At 40.9% G+C, this 22,554-nt stretch overlaps 1 protein-coding gene across 2 annotated transcripts in view; it reads left to right on the forward strand.

Moving 5' to 3' along the window:
* The window catches only part of DIP-gamma (Dpr-interacting protein gamma), a 44,910-nt gene that overhangs the window by 20,136 nt on the left and 2,220 nt on the right, over window positions 1–22,554 (forward strand). For both annotated transcript variants that reach the window (XM_070207135.1, XM_002054756.4), the window contains exons 2-4: window positions 21,442–21,851; window positions 21,922–22,040; window positions 22,116–22,216. In XM_070207135.1, the coding sequence (XP_070063236.1) occupies window positions 21,743–21,851; window positions 21,922–22,040; window positions 22,116–22,216 (329 nt within the window). In that variant the 5' untranslated portion in view covers window positions 21,442–21,742. The remainder of the gene's footprint in view (window positions 1–21,441; window positions 21,852–21,921; window positions 22,041–22,115; window positions 22,217–22,554) is intronic.

Consider the following 22,554-nt stretch of genomic DNA (forward strand, 5'->3'; position numbering starts at 1 on the left):
GCACTGACGGAAATCCGCTTGAGCAACGCTCTGCGGTATGGGTAAGTGAAAAGGATTTGTTTTCCAGTGCTGGCTATGTGCCCCGATACTTAATCACCAACACAAACGCACTAATGGAACCCATGAATTATGCAAATAAGATATTTTGCGTACGCTGAAGCACATATATACATACATACCCCTACATATGTGTGTATGTATGTGCGTATAATTATTTGCTACATTGCATAATGAGACGCAAGCGGCAAGCACATTCACTCACCTGTGCCACTCACATTGTTAATTTGAAAAAAATAAATGTATTATCATAATATGCATAAATCGATAGATCATAAATTTTGATATGCATTGCAAAAACTAATAAATTATTGCCAGCTGCTTCCTTTGAATTGTTTCGGCTGCTGCTTCCTTTACACGGCAATGGAACCTGTTTACTCTGTTCACGAAACACAAACAAAAGTTTAGGCTTAATTTCTTGATACCCAAAGTTATCAATACAGTTTGTTTAGTTAGTCCACTCGACCGATTTCAGATTGGGCTTAAATCTGTACGAGAATATGACACCTATTAGCATATAAATGCTGCTAAACATATAAAAGTTTTAATGGCTCTGAAGCCCAACTAAACTGTTATCAATTGTGACTAGACTATGAATTGATTACTAGACTTATAATTTAGCCGATGTCAGAAAGTGAGGCAAAAGGGATATGTGAAACTTAACAAATTAGTAAGTTTTTCAACGGGGTCACAGTACTGGATCTGAAGTATGGACTTGACGTAAATTATATCAATATTTCCACTTTTATTTTCAACATCATAAATATGCCCGGGCAACGCCTTGTCAAGTATATATGGGCTCGACAGTATACAAGGCATGAAGACGGACAAAGCGCGATCGACTTGGCTGTTTATGCCAAGCTAGAAAATATATAAACTCTATTGGACTACTTTATTCCATGTAAATTCGGACAAACGCGTGCTATTCTAATCAATCGGTAAATAAATTTAAAAAAAATAAAACGGCTGCATTGAAACGTGAAGTTATATGATGCGGGTAACAGGCCAATAAGCCAATAGACGAATAACTAGATCTAGTTACCAACAAATCGAGTTCAATATTCATATTTGCTAAATGTTTGTAAATAATATTTAGCCAATTAAATCAGAAATACTTTGCAAATACTCAGTCTGTGCCATTTTATGTATGCACATTGCAATTTGATAATTTAATTTAATTTGATTTAGTGCTTGAAATATGCTCTAAATTATGTCGAGTGCGCCTAGTTGAGACATGTAGAAAGAGAGAGATATACACAGAGAGAGAGAGAGAGAGGGAGAGAGCGTTAGGGCTGCAATATTTAAGGCCAACTTGTCATATGCAATAAACAAGCTGACAATTTGAGTAATGAATGCCGCAACGACAAATAGAAATTTGAAATGCGCATTAACCAAAATTAAATCAGCTAATGAAAGTCAGCCGAAAAGATAGGTCCATATAAATTTAATAAACATACGCCTCTATGCTTGACTACTGTCTAATTCAATCTGTGCTCCTGCCCGGCTGGGGCCTACAACATTTTCCTATTAAATTGCAATTTGTATGCCCAATCTGTGCGGATGTGTATGTGTATGCGTGTGTGTTCGTGTGTGTGTGTGTGTGCATTGATAATTGTCAGCAATTTTGTTAACATGCCTTGCTATCTGCAATTGCTGCTGCTTGTAGTTGTTGCATGGCAAGTTTATTGTGCAAATTTTGGCTGGTGCAGAGATTCGGACACAGGCGTTTGGTTCGATAAGGACTTTTTGAATGCATTATAAAATGCATTAAATATGCAAATTTCAAAAATTTTGCCAAATTAAAGTCGCATAGCATTTATGCTATCTATCACTGTTGCTCCCATGAATTGCTCACATATCTTTCAGCACACACACACACACACACACACACACGCAGAGAGACACACTGGAATCATTTGCCCATTATCAATGACAAATTTGATGAAATAATAATGATTTATTTGGCAAATTGCTCAAGTGAGCGAACTCCAAAGAATGAAGGCCACATTTGTTAGCTGCCTGTTATTGTTGCTTTTGTTGTTGTTGGTGTTGCTGTTGCTGTTGTTGTTTTTGTTACATGTTGTAATTGCTGTTTGACATGACATTAATATTTGAGCTGCGTTTCGGCGCTGGAGAGTTGTAGGCCCATTACTAAAACACAAAATGATTTATTAAAATGCTAATTGTATGCAAGCATTTAGTGCATTTCGGGGCTTGACTTCAATTTGATGTTATGCGCATGCCACATGTTCGAATTAAAAATGAATGGAAAACATTTTGCAACATGCAAACAAAATTACAATGAGACGCTGCGAAAGTTTTTCGCTTTTGATTCTTGTTAATGAAGTCATTAGAGCGTGCAGAAGTTCATTAAACAATTGTAATGGATAATGCACAAGTTGCCAACTGTGTTTGTGACCTGTGGAGACAGAAAGAGAGAGAGAGAGAGAGAGAGAGAGAGAGAGAGAGAGACAGAGAGAGAGAGAGGTAGATAGAGAGACAAAGGGTTGGGCATTGAGATTGGTGTATGAGCACCCAGGGGCTTAAGAACTTTAATTGGCTGCGGCACACGCTGCGTATGCGCGATGTGCGATAACTGGCATATGTAAAAAGGGCCCACACACTTGCCACACCCACTCAGACTGTGGCTGTTCGTGGCAAAGCCAACCAAAAGTGTCGCTAATGCGCTTAACTACTTGAAATATTTGCGGTATGGTTGGGCTGGCATGGGCGGGCGTGTGAGCACTATCTGGCTAGTCGGTTGGTTGACTGCCATCCCAAACAGTTGCATTCAAATTAAATATTTTAATATTTTACTGGGGCCGGCAGCAGCAGCAGCTGCTGTTGGGCACATCATACGGTGCGTATGAGTGACATTTATCTCTTTATTTGACTGCTAATAAATGCGACGCTTATTAATTTGGTCCTAGGCATGTGTGCATCTGTGTGTGTGAGAGTGTGCTGCTACGTGTCTGTGTGTGTGTGTGTGTGCATGGTGTCAAACTTTTGTCACTTGGTTGAGCTCTCGGCTTTCGACTCGCAGCAGGACACATGGCGTACACGCAATGCGGCCAAGCCTGAAATAATAAACTCTTGTTGCCTGTGTTTATTATCGCTAAAATGCACAATTAGTTGATGTTTTTGCGGTGCTAATGCCTTAATGCCCAAACCCATATCCATATACACACACTAGTAGTAGCTGCACACGCAGCGATAAGTGCCCGACTACAGATATAATATGCATATTATATATGCAACATACCTATGTCTGCCTTTATCTGTATCTGTATGCCCCCGCTCCCTTTTCTCTGTTGAGTTCATTTTTGTCGCTGCCGTCGTCCTGTGCGGTCAGCCGATGGGCGATAATTATGTAGTGTATTTATTATTTTAACCGCTAATTACATAAAATGCATATTAGCATGGAAATTATTTATAAATATGTTTTCCACATGCCATCTAAGCCCATGCCACAGCATTTGCATCGCATTGCGTTCTCTTTTCGGAATTTCGACATTGTGTTTTGCTTTATAATAATTTTGTAATTTATTGCCTGCTTTACATTATCGATTTCTGCTTCAGCAAAAATATCATCCAGATTCCTCTTAATGAGTGCTTTTCATCTGATTTAGATGTTTTGTTATTTTTATACCCTGTGTGCATTAGATGGATAGCATATGGATATACGGCTACAGACCGATTCAGTTACACATATTCGAGCTCATGATGTATTTCGATATTATTTACTCGCAGTAATAGATAGATATGTTAATCTATTATCCGTTTCAATGAAAAGGATAAATATTGATATCGATATCCTGTTTGTTGGCCATGTCTCCGAGCTCATATAAACTAGAGAATTTAGTACATAAGCTCTTGTATAGTATAAACAGATTATGAATAGTTAAGTTTACAGGGTATTTTTAGATCACCTTAAGTGCAAACTGTTTTGTTTGTCAACATTGTATTTGCTCCTGCAGCTATTTCGCCATATGTAAAACCATAATTCAATTGTTTTGTGCCATTTGTGAAAAGTATACGCAAGTTGATTGCTTATTTAAAAAAGTTCGAAAGGTTGACAGAGAATTGAAATTTGAATGCAGTTTTAATTTGATCTTAGGTGCTCGCTAAATTAATACACTCGCACATGGTACGAGTGCGTATATGTATGGTAGACTAATTCCGAGCTGCCGAAATCCTTTTCTATTTGATTACTGGCCCAAGGCAATGCTGGCAAATCCTTTTTGGCAGCTCAGATGCCAATGGCAGCTCAACTTACGTGCAACTCTAGCACAGTTTTTGGGGCAGCTGGTCTAACAAATATTTGGGCTTAGACCACACAAAACAAAGGGAACAACCAATGAAACCTCATAAGAAAACGGAAAGAAAGAAAAAAAAAAAAACAAAAAACGGAAAAGCCGAGAGAAAAATATAAGCAGCTACTTTTTCTTTACAGTTTATTATAAGCTTAACTTTCCATTTAAAAATATAAATCCCCATGAAGCGAAATGCACCAACAAGAAATGCCAAATGTTGTAGCCAGCCATTTGGTTGTAGTTTTTTAACGGCCAAATGCAAAAAATGGCACAAGAAGCAACAACTACAACGAAAATAACAAAGACAATGTGATGGCGGGTGGATGGACGTGGAGGTGTGGCGTGAAGGGGGACGGGAAGATGGGAAAAGAAAAATAAAATGGCAAATGGCAAATGTGTATAAATTTCAACAAAATATCTTCAACTTAATAAAAGTTTTGGGTGTTTTTTGTTTGTTTTGGTTTTAGTTTGGCTGCAGAATTTCGAATACCTTTCAACTTTTGGCTAAATAATCTGCAAATACTCACCAATACACACGCACACAGACACACCCACACAGACACACACACACACACGCATAGCCTGTATATGGTTATGCAAATAGCAGCATCGTATCAGCACCTCCCCACATATGAACATGTGTACATTATCAATTCATGGCAAAAGAAAAACTTCATTTTTGCCAACCGAAAACCCTTGGTAAAACAACAACAATAAGAACAACAATGGCCAATGGCGGGGGCACGATGATGATGCCTCTGTTGCGGCAGCAAGTGGCAAATGGGCCACAGGACACTGCCATGGCGCTGCAGGACGACAACACAGAGCAGGGCAGGGCAGGGCAGGGCCGGGTAGGGCAAGTCATGGCCAAGCCAGGGCGTAGCATAGCGCGCAACGGAAGACGAGTGACACTGACAACTCCCCAGATGGATGCTGATGTTGCTGCTGCTGACGCTGCGCTGCCTGCCTGCTGCCTGCTGCCTGTTGCCTGACATTCGAACCGAACTTACGCTGATGCCTTCAAGTTAAAAGTTTATTTAAACTTTCTTGCTCTTTGTTTTTGCCAAGCCACACACACACACACATCAGCACGAGCGCATGAGGATAATAAAAATTTGCTGCATTAAATATGCAGCGTAACAGCAAATGAGCCTGGCAGGTAATGCGGTGATGCGGTGTTGCCCAAATAATCAACTGAACTCGGCTCAACTGGGCTGATCAGCACAAAGTTTGTTTAATCAAATTGAATTACAGCACACAGACCCAAGGCATGTACACACACACAACCAAACAAATGCACACACGCCAGCATACAAGAGCATATATAACAATGACAACAATAACTAGAAATAATAGGTTTGTGCAAGGTGCCGAAGATTAAATACCCTTGTACATATGACAGGCGTACAATGGAACAAGTATATATCAATTATTTACGAGTTTATTACGGATTAATAAATATTTTATGTGAAACTGTATATTAATTTATGTGCATATGCATTTAATATATATTTCTGATCTCTGATGTATATGTATCAAACCAATGTGTCGCCTTTGGTTCAGGCTAGTGAACTTTTCATTCTCCTCTTAAACTTCATTTTTGAACTTTTTTCAACTTTTAAATGAAGCAATTCAATCTATTTTGGTTTCTTTTTTGTTCAACTATGAAATGGAACATCGTCATGAGATAGAGTTCCGAGATTGAACTTGGGTAACTTGGGCTTATATAAAATATCTGTACTTTCAGTCATAATTTCTTAAAGCTGAAATGGGGATCTTATCTTCGACGACCACATAAAATATATTTCACAAAGATCAAATCATAAGAGAAGTTAGCTTTAGCGAGTCGCCTTTTGACACAGAACAAGAAGATATATGAACAGGTGTTGGTATGTATCCCATGTATCCGAATAAACTGTAGTATCCCATTTCAGAAAAGGGTATTAGCACAACAGCCAGCGTGACACTGCGAGCGATTGGTAATGCTCTTGTTTTGCTTATTGTTTTGTTTTTTTTGGTTTTTGTTTTTTGTTGACAATCGGCTGCAAATTGGCCAAGGCTTTGGATTGGAATTCGAATGCGCATTTGATAATTAAAATTGTATGGCATTAATAACTTAAAATGACCAGCGGCAGTGGCGTGTTCAATCAAAGTGGATTTAGGTTAAACAGAACAAACGTCAATGTTTGCCATACGTCCATACGTGCCAGAGCGCTTGTGCCTTTGCCGGGACGGACTTGTTAATTTAAGCAACAAAAGTTGCAACCAACAAAAAGTGGATGAAAAAAAAAAAAACAAGAAAATCACACGAAATGTGATGACGGCCCCGACCATCGTCTGGGCGGGCCATAAAAATATGAGCATTATTAAAAGCCATGCATGAGGCACGGACATCTGAGTGTGGCACAGCCATTGCCTGGGGAAACGGCACGTAAATCGTAAAAAAGGTTGCCACCAGAACAATACCCTGGCTAAGGCGGGGACTGAGCCCCACGCCACACGGCGGCTTCGTGCCGCTTAAGTATCGAAGGCAGACACTGGCTTAAAAATGTTTTCAAAAAAAATACCATCTGCCCGTCATTAACGGCTTCGCACTTGTGTTTGCCAAATCGAATTATATATCGATGGAGAATATTTAATGTGTTTCATTGAATCTTATACGGAATAAAGTTTAAGTACACAAAATGAAATGGTTAGCTAAGAAAAAAACCATCGATGCTTGCAATATTTTCAGTAGATTCTTACTTGTATATTATCTGAACTATAGATCGAGTCAGTATATATTGTCATATAGCTTAACTTATCATAAGAACGATCGGTCGAAAAAAACGGTCTTGTGTGATACATTTTTTTGTTTTTCAATAAATCTTCGACAAACTCTGCGATGCTACTCATATATAAGCAAAATCTTATCAACATCGTATCGAATATTTGCCAGATATTTTCATCCAACTCAGCATGTAAATACCAAAGATATTTTTGCTTTCTCGGTTTATTTTAAGCTAAGAGCCGAAGTCAGATTTGAATAAATACCTGGGTTAATATATGTAAGCCAGGTTAACGAACCGAGTGGAAAGGTCAATTGTTGAATCCATGAGCCAAATCATATACTTTCAACATTTTGGGCGTTCGCAGCTTTGAGACTGAGAACAGGAAACAACAAGTAAATCATTAAAGCCACGGGTGAAAAACAGCTCTAACAAAAGTAACTGATAAGTTTGTTTGGAAAATCCAAAAATATTTACAATGTATTTCTGTTCGGCTGACGTCAAAACAATTATGCCTCATTTTGTTTTATGAAATCAATATGGTTCAGGATGCGATTGTCAATTTTGAATTAAATTTCTAATGATTGGAATTTCGTGTTGGTTTCAAATTTGTATTGTTTTTCGATTTGCACTATAAACAACAAACCGAAAATGTTTTTGTCCTTTGCAAAGAATTGTGTTTTGTATTTGTTCGCATGCATTTCGACTGACTTGGTAAAATGTTTACCATATATATTACATAAATCGAAAAATCGAAAAATTAATAATGTTCGAGCCGAAATTCATAACTCTATTCCCAAGTGCGGGAATCAAAGGTGACATGTCCACTGAGATCTTCCCCCTGTTTCAGCTGATCCTAACACATTTAACGGCCCCTTTGTTCCTGTTGAGGCCCTCTCAACAAACTAAGTAAATAAGCTCTGGTTGTTCAGATTCATTCTCCTTCAACTAAAAAATCTTCGAAGTACTTGAATATTTTCAAATATCTGAGCCAACAAAGCTACTTATGCGATTTATTGGGCCTGCCAAGAAAATATATATGAGAGCAATATAAAAACTTAATTGTTATTATTGGAAACAATTCACTTTCCATTATTTTTAAAATTGATGTTATTACTTTTTTCGCTATAATAACAAATGAAAAAAACAAATTGCTGCCGATGTTCAGACAAACAATCCAAACAGGTCTTTGACGCCACTTTTCCTCTTTTCATATGAATCCAATTGCTCACTTTTGATTAAAAGGAAACCTAGGGTCGCCGTTCATACGCGCCAATCTCGAATATATATACATATATATATATACCATATTATAGAAGTAGTTTTTATTTTGTATTATATAAATTGGTTTACCCGTTTCCTAGCAATAGTTCTCGATGTAGGTAAATCTGAAAGGCAGCTTGTAAAATGTAAATAAACTCAGAGAGACATGAAATGGCTCGAGTTCATTTTCGTATTTCTGCTTGTTCTCCTTTATGACTTACGTTCATTGATAGTAATCCGCTTTTGCACGAATTTCAGTATTGATATATACATTGTCGCAGCTGCAGCTCAATGCAGAAAAACAAAAAGCGGAACAATCAAAGCGACATCAAGTGGGACATCCATCTGGTCGACTGACTAGACAACTGACTGACTATCTGACTGGCAATCCTGTCTGAAATGCTATCCTGTTAGCGCTTATGAGTGCAGGAGTCCATTGACTTTTAAGGTTGATAGTTCATGCTTATTTGAGCGACGGCTTATGCACATAAGTCGATTATGGTCACCCTTTGCCTAAAAAGCGCTCCTTGACTGTGTGTGTTTGTATTTAGCTGTTTGCATGGTTTTTGTCCATATGACTGACCATAAATTTGTTATGTTACCCTGTTGCCAAGTTCATGACTGTGTGCAGAACTTTGCAAACAAAATGAAAGAAAAGTCGCAATAACTGTGACAGTCATCAAAGAACAGAGATGCCGAGCAGGGCAGGTGGGTCGGTGGGTGGGTGGGTAGGTGGAAATGGGACTTGGGCAACGCAAGTAGCATACAAAAGTATCAAGTGTTGCTTTTGACGGCTGCATATTGACTTAACTGTGAAAATAACAACAGCAACAGCAACAAAACAACACCCACAACAAAAACAACACCCACAACAACAACAACAGCATGGCTATGACAGCTCAGAGGCAGGCTGACAGAAAGATATCGCAGATACATGCTGCATTTCGAGTGAGTGAGGGGAAAAAGATGAGGCAATGCCCAGAAGCGGGAGCCTGCGAGCTGTCCTGCGAGCAAGTTTAGTTTCGAGTCCAATGAAAATTGTGGAGATGGTGTGCCCAGTGCGGAGTGAGAGGGAACGAGGTGTGCGGACCATGTCCATGAAGCGTGCTGCAAGTGCTTGGATTGAGTTGTTAGGCAACTGATTTGATTTACTGAATAATAAAAAACGAAAACATGTAGACAGACACACACACACACACGCTAGAGGCACACACATGCAGACAGCAGACTGACAGACTGACAGACGGGCCATAAACAGTCATAGACACTTGGACATGGCCCTGCTGTAGATTGGGGCACGAAACGGGAAGTTTATCAACTACAATAAGAAAATGTGACAAGAAAAATAAACTTTTTGCAAGACAAATTTGTTGTCGTTTTTGTTGTGTTTATTATTGTTATTTTTGTTGCCACTGCACGAGTAAGTTTCATAAAAAATTCAAAATACTTTGCAGCAAAATATATATATATATATATATCAAACAAAAAAGAAAAAGAAAAAAAATAATAATAAAGGAAGAAAGAAAAGGCAACAGCCAGACAAACAAAAATAAATAAATAAAATACCTTCGAATACACAAAACGAAATATAAAACCCATTGAACTAACAAAATGATAAAATTTCATGCAGAAAAGAAAAATTACTTCTTTATTTTTTGTACCCCAGACTCAAGCGAAAGTGCAAAATTGTATGCATGTGTAACGAGATTTACGAAGCGAATCGAATATACCCTATAGAATTAAGCACTGACGCTATGGATTGACGGATGCGATAGAAACGAACAAATGTCAGGGCATTTTTGACAAATGTCTGACAGTCGAACTAAGTAAATATGTAAATACGTGTGCGGCTGCATTGAATATTGAATTTATTATGGAGATTTTGTTATGCGAGAATACACAGAATAGAGCATTTCAATTGGGGAAGCTGTCTTCAAATATTTTGGTTCATATCTATTTTTTGATAATTAAGATTTAAGCGTAAATAATTGCCAAGGCAGTGCCAGCAGCATGTTAATGACAGTAATATGCCAGTGTTATTTTTTTCCATATTAATTCGCAATAATTGCGAATACAAATTTTTATCCATTTGGTTATATTTGCGATTCGACCAAAAGCTTATATGCATTTCCAATGCACGGCTGAGAGATATGGAATTTCTTGCAAATAGCTGACACATTTAATTTATAAAGGAAAACTGAAAACACGCATAAATATTACGAAAAATATTTTACATTTGTGGGCCACCACTCTGATTGTAAGACCCAGATACATAAACACACACACGCGCACACACACACATACAGTTGTGGTTGAAGCGAAGCGTACAAATATAATGCATGCCCACATATAAAAATATAAAATATGGGCAAACATGACGTATGCGTAACATAAACCAAAGACAAATGAACAATTGGATATAAATAAGCGACGCTGCATGCCAGCACACTAACAGAGAGAGGAGAGAGAGAGAGAGAGGGGGCGAGTGGTGAGAGCGAGAGGGGGATAACGAGTGGTGGGTAGGGGCTGGCAGACGTAAAGTGAGACCAAAATGAAATGCGTCGGCTGAAGCGTCAGGCAACAAAATGGCAAAAATGCAACAGAAGCGCCCCAAAAATTAACAGCAATAGCAGCAGCAGCGACAACAACAACAACAGCGAAAACAACAACAATAACAGAAATGGCGACAGACTGGACAAGAAAAAAAAAAACAGACAAAGCAGAGTGAGAGAGAGGGAGAATGAGAGAAGGAGAGGGAGAGAGAGTGTGTGACATGTAAAAAGGCTTTCAATGCATGCTGCATACTTTTAGGCGATGCGTGCTGTTAGTGTGTGTGTGTGTGTGTGTGTGTGTGTGTGTGTGGATAAGTGAACGTGAATGTATGCGAGACGCGTGGAAAGCGCGATAAAAGCAATGCATAAAAGAGAAAAGAAATGCAAAAAGCCAACACGTCCAAACGATGGGGCCGCAAAAAGCGTCGCCACACACATGCAAATTTATTTGTATATATGTATAAATGGATGCATGCATGTGAGCCTGTGTGTCTGTGTGTGTGTGGTGTTAGTGCGAGTGTGTGTATGCATATAGTGTTTGGCCGGGCCGACGTGCATATGCTTGAATGCGCGTGTTCGCACTTGCACACAAAAAGCAACAGCAACATCAGCGAATGCGACTACACAAAATGCACAGCAGCCCATTCAAAAATTCCAAACACACACACGCACACACACACACACACACACAAATGCATATATGTATGGGTATTTGTGAGTGGTAAAACGAGTGCAAGTGGGTAAAAATAAAACATTTTTGCAATTAATTGCGCTCAATTTAAAATGTTGCAAAATTAATTCAAGAGTCATGCCAAATATACAGGCGCAGTCATTTATGCAAACAGGAGCCAGTTGCCAGGCGAGACGTTGGGGGCATGAATGGTTCCGAGGCGAGCAATGGTAATATGAGCAGCAGGGTGCCGCTTGAGGGGGCTGCTGGCTGGGCTGTGACCGATGCACAGCTGAATGGGTGCTCAAGCGAGCAGGCAAATGCGCAGTTGAAATGCTTGCGGACAGAGAGACACGGCCATGGACAAGGAACAAGGACCAAGGAAGCAGGGAAGAAAAAAAAAAACAAGGACGGGTGGCGTGCAGAGCACGCAAATGTGGCGTTGATGAGCGTTGAATGTGAATGCAAGGTGCAAGTTGGAAGGTGCAAGCTGCAGATGGACGAAGAGGCCCGCAGTTTTAAGTAGACGACGGAGAAATCCACACACACACACACACACACACACGCCTCCAAAGCCAAAGCCAGAGTCAGAGCCCGGAGCATACAGAGCACTCAATGCGACCCAACGACAAGGCCCGGACAAGCAGTCGACCAGAAGCCAACAATAAAACTAACAAAAGCAGACACAGCTGAAAGCGAGTCGTTGCAGTCCGCAGTCCGCAGTCCACAGCCCGTTTTGGCCAAGGAGCCAGCGAGCTGCACTCGAAGAAAGCCAACCAAATGAACAACAGAAGCACCACACACACCGCACACCACACACACACAGACACACACAACCGCACACATGGCAAGATTGTAAGTCAAATGGGTTTTCTTGTTGTCGTCGTTGTCGTTCCTGGCTTGTCTGAGGCTGCCTGAAGGGGCAGCAGAAGCAGCTGAAGTTGCCGGTCCGGAAGTCGGCAGTTGAAATTAAGCCAACAGCAATTATGGTAACGAATGCAGCAAGCAGCGGCAATTACAATCCAGTAATTGTTAAGAATTTTTAAGGCATTAAAGCCACACAACAATCTGGTCTCGAACACAAAAGAACTTTATGTTTCCCTTGCCTGCAAGCCAAACAGCAGGCCTTTCAACTAATACCAGCGTTGAGTATATTAAGAATTTCCCATATATCTTTCGTATCCACTGCGTTATCGTCCGAAGGATGCGATCGTATCGCAAGCTCCTTTACGAGCAGCTTTCAATTATAATGATATTTGCGAAATGATTGAGCAATCACGACTATTGGTAACACATGTCAAACAAATGGCAGCCCCTTATAAAGCCATATGTGTTATCTTATCGCAACATTCCACTCTTTCTGCCCCGGCCTTACAGATACTACAAGAAGGAAGGAACAAGACGAGAGAGGTGCTCAAAATACACGCGTGCCCGTTCAATGGAGCTATTGCTAAAAGCGTTCAGCACAATGCGTTTTACAAACTCCCTAAAGCTATTTCGAGACCAACTTTTTTTCTGGAATAAATAAAAGAAAACAAAAAAAAAAAGAAACGAGCAAACGAAGTTTTTTGCTCATTCAACTTGTGCGAGAGCGGCGGCAGCTGAGGGCAGCCTCATGTCTCGGTGTGGGCAAATAAATGCCAAGTGCTACGCAAAACCAAATAAAGTCGAGCACATGCACACACACACACACACACACATACTCACTCTCTCCCACTCACACAGATACTTACACGCACGCACATTTAACAGTAACAGACGTTGCCAATGAACGCAAATGCACTAGCCACGCACAGTGAGGCCAAACCCATGCAAAACTTTCTTCAAATTAACTTATTTGAATACTATATATAAAATATATTCCGTTTGTGCTAACTATGCATATTAATTAAGCTGAAACGGCTAAAAGATATTTGTTTCGGAATTTCAACATAAATAGGAAATAAAAATGTTTAAATTTAGTTTCTCGTTGGCATTCAATAGTTCGAATTTTTTAATTGGACTTTTAAAACATTTGCATTTTTCTCTCCGGAAAACTAAATGCTTAATCATTTTTATGAAGCCGCAAAAGCAATTCTCAATCTTAATCGGAGCCTGATTATGTGCATAAGCTAGAGTTTTATTTGTTCGTGTAGTTTTAATATTTCTCAGGTTTTCCAAGAATGAGATTCAAAACAATTCTTGGTAAACCACTTCTCGAAAAATATAATTTTTGTTTAATAAAATTATTTTTATTAAATACGTTTTATTTTTTTCTCAAACAAAATACTTAAACAATTCTTACGCTTCAAAGTCCAAGCACCAATAAAGTAAGCGTAAAATATAAACTCTTCAGTTAGAAATCTTTTAAAAGATTAAATGGAATTATTTTTGACCCTTTTTAACAATTTCTACATATTAATTCATTTGTGAATGAAAGCATTCAGTATTATAATTTTATAAAATTATTCGAGAATCAACAATAAAAAAAGGTAACCATAAACATTTTGCAACAAAAAGTCCTGCTTGTAAATGAATTAATATCATTTTTGAGCACAATTTGTACGTAGTGGAAACCAGTGTTAAGTGTTAGCCAGTAGGCAACTGGCAGAGTCTTTTAGTCCTTTAGTTGCTCAATTTCAGTTTCACACTTCCGTCGCCACAGACATACACACGCACACACGTACACACGTACACACGTACATGCGCACACACATATGCAGATGGGTGTCCTTTAGCTGCAGGCGTAAAAACGTGAGGCGTACAATTTACGCCAGAAAAACAACAACAACACAGCAACAACAACAAGAAAAGTAACAGCTACGAGATGTTGAGGACGACGATGCCGTCGAGGAGTGCGCAAAAGGACATGCAACAACAATTAAAGTTTGAAAGAAGCAGCGCCGGCGACGCCGCCCGACACGGAAAAAGTAAACCGAGCAAAAGTTGTTAACGGCGCATAAAAAATGAAAGAAAAACTGCACGAGACCAGAACGGTGGCAATGCAGAGGATGGGCCTCTAGCTGAGGATTGTAAGGAGTGGGGAGGGGGGTGCAGGCAGGCGGGCAGGCAGCCAACTGGCAAGTGGCAGTCGTGCAGTAAAAGGCACGCGCATGAGGTCGGAGGACAGCAAATGGTCGGACGAGCAAAAGGACAGACGGATGGGCAGGACGAAGCAAACAGACGGACGAACGGACGGGGCAAAGTTTTGGGCGAACAGACAGCGGCAAATTCGCATGCAAATTGTGCGCGAAAAAAGTTGAGAAAGCGCCAAAAACGAAAGAAAATTTGGCTAGAAAGGCAAGAAGAGAAATGCGACAAGAGGCAGCTTGGCATGTCTATGTGTGCCTGTGTGTGTGTGTGTGTAGCTAAGAAAGTTGTGTGTGGCACACACATGTTGCCAGCGTGTGGGTGTGCGCGTGTGTGTGCTCCAGCTAAAATATAAATGTAAACAATGAAATTGTAAAATAAACAGCGGGGCAGGGGCACGCATTTATGTGCCAAAGAGTGGCAGACAAACAGGCAGCGGAAGAGCTTTTGCTTGTCATCATTTCACGACCCGCTGCCGCTGGCAAAAAGGTGTGAGACAACGGCAATTATCACAATTGTGCCGTGCACTCTGACACCGCACGAGCCGCCTCCTCGAACGGGCAGTCGACACCCGTGCAAAACCTAGCCTACAATCATTGCCATTCCTATTCATTCATTCAGTCGTGCACCAGCTACACGCGGCCACACTACCATTTCCATGCCCATGCCCATTTCCATTGCCATTCATTTGGCTTTACGCATTGTTCGTGCTCGACGCCTTGCCGCTCTTTTGTTCCTTGAGCTGTGTTTACATTTACACTTTGCAAGCATCATTTCCATGCCTCGTCTAATGCTTAAGGCTTTTGTGGCATCAGCAGCAGCAGCAGCAGCAGCAGCAGCAGAGCCAGCGGAGGCAGCGGCCCTGGCGTGTCTTTGAAAGCGCGTTGCCTACTTTGTGGCGCATTTAGTTAAATTGTTTATTTACATCATTCCCCCTCTCGCTCTCTCCGGCACCGTTTCGCTCTTTCATTCTGGCAGCAATGTCTGCGCTTTCAGTTTGTTCACAATCAATTAAAACTGAGGCGCCAATGTTTAATTAAGCTAAAGTGCAACCTCGCACTCACTGCATTTTCTACCCTCCCAGCCCAAAAACCAGCCCCAATTGTCCCATTCTAGCCCCCCCCCCGCCTCTCTAGCGTCTACGACGCACTATCACGACATTCAACACTCTGACAGCGGTTTTAATTAGCGCTTCGCTTTTTGGCCGCATCGTAGAAATTGAGTTATTAGTAGCTCATTATTGAACTTTTTAATGCAGTCAGTCAAATAGTTAGTTTACAGCCGCTGACATTGAATATAAATCGGCGTGCCAGTCTGTGCCGGATCCAGGATCCAGAGCTTCGAGCAGCCTTCGAGCGTAAAAAGTCGCCAATAATTGGCTACTAATGGTGCCACATAAAAACTTTCGCCAGATGCAATAAAAAATCTCATTGAGAAATGCTGCAAAACTTTTTCGCACACAGCAAAAAAAGCCAACATAAAAGAGTGCAAAGTGCACAACGACCAGATACCCTGTAGCTCGACCCCAAGCTCTGATCTCTGCATGCAAATAAAACTGCAAGCTTGATGAAAAGTTAGTTTCTGTTCGCCTTTCTAACTTTATTTAAAAGTCATTTCGCACTTCGAGCTGAATTATCAATTCAAAATAAACACATGCTGCGCTTGCAGTACGAGAGCCTATTGCCAGCCCTTTGCTGGGTATGAAAGCATTTGAAATTTATTTAAACTAAAAATTGTAAAAATCTGGTGGAATATTCTTCTTTTTATTTAATAGAGCACAACGTTGGGTCTGGAATGTGATTGTGATTCCATTTTAAAAACAAAAATAAAAAATGTTAATTTTCTAGTTAGCTTGGAATGGAATCCGAATGCAAAGAGTTTTTCACATCACATGCTCAGTGTTTGAAATAAAACACTAAACATTATTATGCTCTATTATTTTATATCGAAATTAAATGACCTTACCGTAGAGCATGAGAGTCATATAGAGTTCAAAGTTCAGTAAAGTAGAAATATAATGTATTCATATTAAGTTAATATCAAATGAAAGATGTGTGCCAAGATGTGTCCTTAGAAAGCGCATATATTTATTTATGCTTTACTTTTATATTTAACAAACTGCTTATCAAGCTTATTATACCCACTTTGTGGCATTTTCGAGGGCATAGAGTGTTTAAAAATGCACACAAAGCAATATAAAAAGTGAGACAAACAATTAACATTTCAATTTTGTGATTTTCTACTTAAACTTTGCGTCGCCATTTATTGCACTTGTCAGAGAGTTGTTGGCGCTATTTTTTCTACAGTTTCTTGTTGTTGTTGTTGTTGCTGCTGCTGTGGCGACTGATGTTGCCACCGATGTTGCACGCCCTGCAATTGCCAGTGAAATTCATTAGCGGCAAGCGGCAAGTGGGGCACCTGCTTGAAGCTTCTGTTGTTATCTCAGTGCTGGTGTATATGATAAGGGGCGTGGCTGCTAGCTGGGCTGTGGCATGGCTCGTGGCAAGGGGAAGCAATTCACGTGCCACGCGCATTATTGCAAACAATTTGCCCTGTTTGTGTAGCGGACAAATGACAGGCAGACAGACAGACAGACGCACAGACAGGCAAGCTAGTCGGGGGGCAGGCAACAAAAGGGCAAAGCACAATGACAGAATGGCGACTAAAGCCAGCGCTGGCAATCGGATATGTTGCCAAAGTTCTATGGCAGTCAGACGCACGCACACACACACACACACACACACACACACACACACAGCTAACACACACAAGGCTAAAGCACACACGCAGGCTCGCTGCCACGACGCCTCGCAGGCATACATAAAGCACACACGCACACACACACACACACACACGCATAATGTGTGTAGTTGCATGCACTCAGTCGTGACTCTGTGTGGCTGATTCCCCCGCCCGCTTCGCTTGGCAGCTTGGCTTTGCCCTTTTGGCCTGCAGTGTTTGTTTTAATTTAAATAAATGAGCTTAAGCCTAAACCTTTAAGGCCTGTGCCGCTGCCCATTTGCTGGCATTGTTGTTGCCCTTCAGCTCTGTGTAGTTACGCCCACAACGTCATCATTCTGTCGCCTGGGCAAGATTCCGCAAGTGCTCAGCACTTTCAAGTCAAATTGCTGCGCCGCTTAGAAGCGTCGGTCATTTACCGTTTGCCGTTTGCCGTTTACCATTCACCATTTGCCATTTACCTTTTACCTTTTGCTGACCCGCCCTTTGGTTCTGCTGCGCCTTAACAGCGCACAACATCGGCATTTGAGACATTTACCTTGGAGCTGGCACTGGCAGCCGGGCGCAGCTGGGCGCAGCACCTGGCTCAGCTGTCAGCCAGCGATTCCTGTTGACGGTTATAGCTCAAGTGTTTGCCCGCCTTGCTATGCCCGTTGTGCCCGTTGTTATACTCTAAGCCCATTTAAAATGGGTATATAGGGTATAATGGTTCTGTGAGCATATGTGTCACAGACACACAATTTTATTTGTGATACTCTGGATCTCAGCAAATGAAGTTGATGGCGTCCATAACAATTTCAGCTCTCTACTTCAGCTAGAGAATTCATAATCTCGGAACACGTGATTCATAAAATCGACCATTTTCTATTTTGAGACGTGCATTACCCAAAAATTATCCTTATACACAAGATTTTGTGTATAATATATATAGATTCAGCCAATATGTTTATTTGTTTGATTTCAACTTAATTTTAAGCTGAACGACTCGAGGTCAATTCTGGTCATAACGAGCAACAACGAGAAAGTATAGAAATCATAGTTACATATGTAAAAAAAAAAACCTACCAATTTTATCAACGAGAGGCTTTGCTACTGACTCTTCATTTGCAAGGGCTCAGTTCGCAGCTTTAACCACTTGGGAATTATAAGCAAAGAGGCTAGCAACAGACACTGCCGCAAACATTGTACTTATGGAAGAGCTTCGCTCTTTATCAGCAAACAAAGATTAAAAATATTTCAATTTGGACACACTCGAAAAAAAAGTTCCATAATTTAAGAACTTTTCTAAGTTTCACAAAATTCTCTTGCCTTAAATAAAGTGTTGTCTTTCATAGAAATACTTCCCTTAAATAGGCATTTCTGAAATATATTTTTGAAAACTAAAAATACCCTTTTCTTTAAGGTAGAGCCTTGTGTTTTGGTATACACACACAATGAAAAGTTCATAATGATCGGACTCTAATCGAAGGTTGCGTGTTTCTTTGTTGCAGCTTGGTTTTGAGTACAGCGTATCTGCTAGTCGAGCACGGCCGACAGAGCACTCTTTCCCGTTGTTGCTGTTGTTCGCGCTGGTGTTGTTTTTGCCAGCTGTGCAACTTCAAAAGGATTTGGCCCCGTGTTAGTTCGCCTTTGCTCTTTTTGTTGCCGCCGGCTGAGCTGCCACTTTGCCACAAAGCTTTCTCACTCTCTCACGCTGCGGCACACCCTGCCTCCTCCCCAACATGGTGACGCCCCCGCGCCCATTCTGCTGCAATGGCCTTGCTCGGCCAGCTGCTGGCTTACCTTGCAGCAACTGCGCTGATTTGCAGTTTCTTCTTTTCATTTGTTTGGCGCAGTTTTTCGCCATGTTTTTTGTTTACACGGCAAATTTATTTATGTTCGCGCTGCGCTACATTTTTGGGGGCCATTCTTAAATATTCCCTTTCTTGAGTGCAAAGATGCAAATTTGTTTTTCCTGACAGCTGCGCAAACGAGATGGATCCAACACACAATTGTTAAAGTTGATGAGTTGAAATTTAATTTGAATTTTAATTTGCACTTGATCTTAAATGTTTCCGGATTATCTGCCACGGCAAAAAATTGAAGGCCTCCCTCTCTCTCTCTCTCTCTCTCTCTTTGTTTCGAACTACAATTTTGAAACTTTGTGAATGAACTGCGGGCAGCATTTAGTTTTGTTTTAGTTCATTTTATTGTCCAAAAAGTTGTGTGATTATGCACTTAAGTACAATATAATGTATATACTGCAGCGTGAAACGCGCCGGCAAGGGGTCATAAATAGATATATCTATATATATATATATGTATATGATCCGCATAACATACATACTCTTTGCCAATATTCACTTTTTGCTTTTCCCATCGAAATGGATTGGAAACACGCCTCAACTGAATTCCCATAAAGATCCTTGCATAAGAATTCAAACATTTCCCTCAAAAATTGTTCAATGTTGCGAAAACTTAGTTACGAACCGATCGCCTTGTAAACAAAAAAGTTGTCTATCGCTTTCCACGTTTTTTCCACGCTCACAGGTGAAATTTGCCAAAACCAAAACGGGTGGAATTTGACAAAATCACGACATATAAACTAGAGTAAAAGCTTCCTAACTCTAAGAATTTGCTTCGTGCCTTGGTCAAAAATCAGTCAGTCAGTCAGTCAGTCAATCAGTCAGTCAGTCAATCAATCAGTCAGGTTATATAGAAGAGATATACAAGAAGATTTTTATAAATATACATATGTGCTTTAAAAGATATTTGACGTGCATTTAATTTGATGAGTTTTTATGCGACAACTTTCTTTGGAAAAGTTGAAAATAACTTTTAACTTGAAAAAAAGGAATATCTAAAATTAATGTTAAAGTGAAAAATAATTGCGAAAGACACATATTCACTTTTAAATTTATAATAATAAGCTTACCTGCCTTAATGAATGCATCACGAAATCCAACGGATCGCAAAGATCTGAAATGAATTGAATTTATTTTGTGTAAGTGAACAATATCATTTTTGAATGCAACGTGTTGTGCTCCGGCTGGCACATGGCACATGGCGCATGGCTCCAGTGTCGCCACTCGGCACAACCAAAAGGTAATTCAATAAGCAAATCGCATTTCCGCCGCTGAAAGTTGCCTTTCTCCGGCTGGCATGGAACGACGCGTCGGCATTTGGCGCATTTTAGCCCAGTGGCATCGCATTGACACCTCGTCAAAAGTTTGCAAAGCATTTGGCCCTGCCGCCCTGCCGGGCCCCGTCTTGCTGCAGTTCGTCCGGGCTTACTAACTGGTTTAGTGCAAATTTAGTATTAGCCCAGCGCTCAATTTCACACAGAAATTAAATTACAGATGCGTCAAAGTGCAGCAGCGGGCTGCCATGTGGCTTGTCGAGCGCGGGGCATGTGGCACGGGGCATGCGGCATGGCTTGGGGGCGGGGGCAAGCAAATGAGCGAACATCTCGTTAGTTTTTTGCGTCTTGAAACTTTTTTAATATTTACATTCATATTTTGCACCTTTGGCTGCGCCAACGCCAACGCTGAAAACTCGTACATTTTTGCTGTTCTTTTCTATTTTTAGTTCTTGGCCTCTTTTTTATTGCTGCCGGCTGCCTGGGCGGCAAAGGGCGTGCCCGGTGCCGTTGGCCATGCCATAAATTCGTGTTTGTGTTGAAAATTGCATTTGCCTTTACGTTGAGCGGCGACTGAAGAAGATAGAGACGGCCACGGGCCTCGCGCCATATTGGCCGCGCCTAAAAGCAGGCAGCGGAAAATTGTAAAACTGTGCGCCGCACATAATCAACTTAACAGAGTTGGGCAGTCAACCCCCCTACCCCCCTACCCCTCCCCTGTTGTTGATTGCTATTGTTGCAGCACTTAAACTAAACTCCATTTGCTGTGTGTGTGTGTGCTGTGTGTGTGTGTGTGTGTAAGTGCTGTGAAATAAATTTGGAAGCAATTTTTGATGTTTTGTTTGGTTGTTATTTGAATTTTGGCATTTTTTTCTTTGCTATTCGCTTGCAGATGTCAACAGCACTTGGAAATGATGCAAATGCAGTGAAATCAAAGCCCCTTGCGCAATTTGCACAAACAACGCATGCGGCAAATAGCCATAGCAATAGAAATTCAAATGCAAATAGAAATTGTGGTGGTGGTCGCAACAAAAAAAACACATAAGAAATAAATAACAAAAGCAGCGAATCGAGCAACAGCTGCTGCCAATAACAAACGTCAGCTGCAAAGCGCAAAAACAAGCCGCAGCAGCAACAATCACAACAACAACAACAATAACAACGAGAACAACAACGAGAAGAACGAGAAGAACATGAAGCACAGCAGCAGAAACAAAATGAAGAGCCATTTAGGCCCGCTCTTTGTCATTTTGATAATGGCCACCAAATGCGCCAACGGCTATCCACAGAATCAGCATCATGGTAAGCAGAGTTTGGGCCATTGGCCACACATTAAATTCTAATCCAATTTGTTGCCACTTGCTGTGCACAGAGTCAAACTCACAGCTGGATCCCGATCCGGAGTTTATTGGCTTCATCAACAATGTGACATATCCGGCTGGTCGCGAGGCCGTCTTGGCCTGCTCGGTGCGCAATCTGGGCAAGAACAAAGTAGGTTATCCACAGGCAACTGTACTCCATCTCCATTCCTCGATTGGCAGTTGCAATTTCTGACTTTCTTCTCAGGTTGGCTGGCTGCGTGCATCCGATCAAACGGTGCTCGCACTCCAGGGACGCGTCGTCACGCACAACGCCAGGATCAGTGTGATGCATCAGGATATGCACACGTGAGTACAGAGCATTTCGGCAGTTATTGTACAATTGTTATTTAGAGAATATCGAGCTGTTTTGCACAACAAATTTCGGTTTTACTTCCATTTTCAACATTATTCACTTGACTTCGCCGACGTCGGGCAATTTGTTTTATGTGTTAAAGCGCAAATGGGGCTGTTGTTTGGGTCTCTTTTTTATTATCTCTTTTGTTAAATGAAAAATTGACTGGGTTGCGCGGGAAAATTGGCGCAAGGCAGCGCGAAAAAGATGTACTGGCATAACCAAAAAAGGGACACGAACAAAGGACCGTCGGGAAATGTTACAATTTAATAAATATGAACTCACAAACAGG

This window comes from Drosophila virilis, chromosome 2 (genome assembly GCF_030788295.1).
Source record: "Drosophila virilis strain 15010-1051.87 chromosome 2, Dvir_AGI_RSII-ME, whole genome shotgun sequence".
Taxonomy (NCBI): Eukaryota; Metazoa; Arthropoda; class Insecta; order Diptera; family Drosophilidae; genus Drosophila; species Drosophila virilis.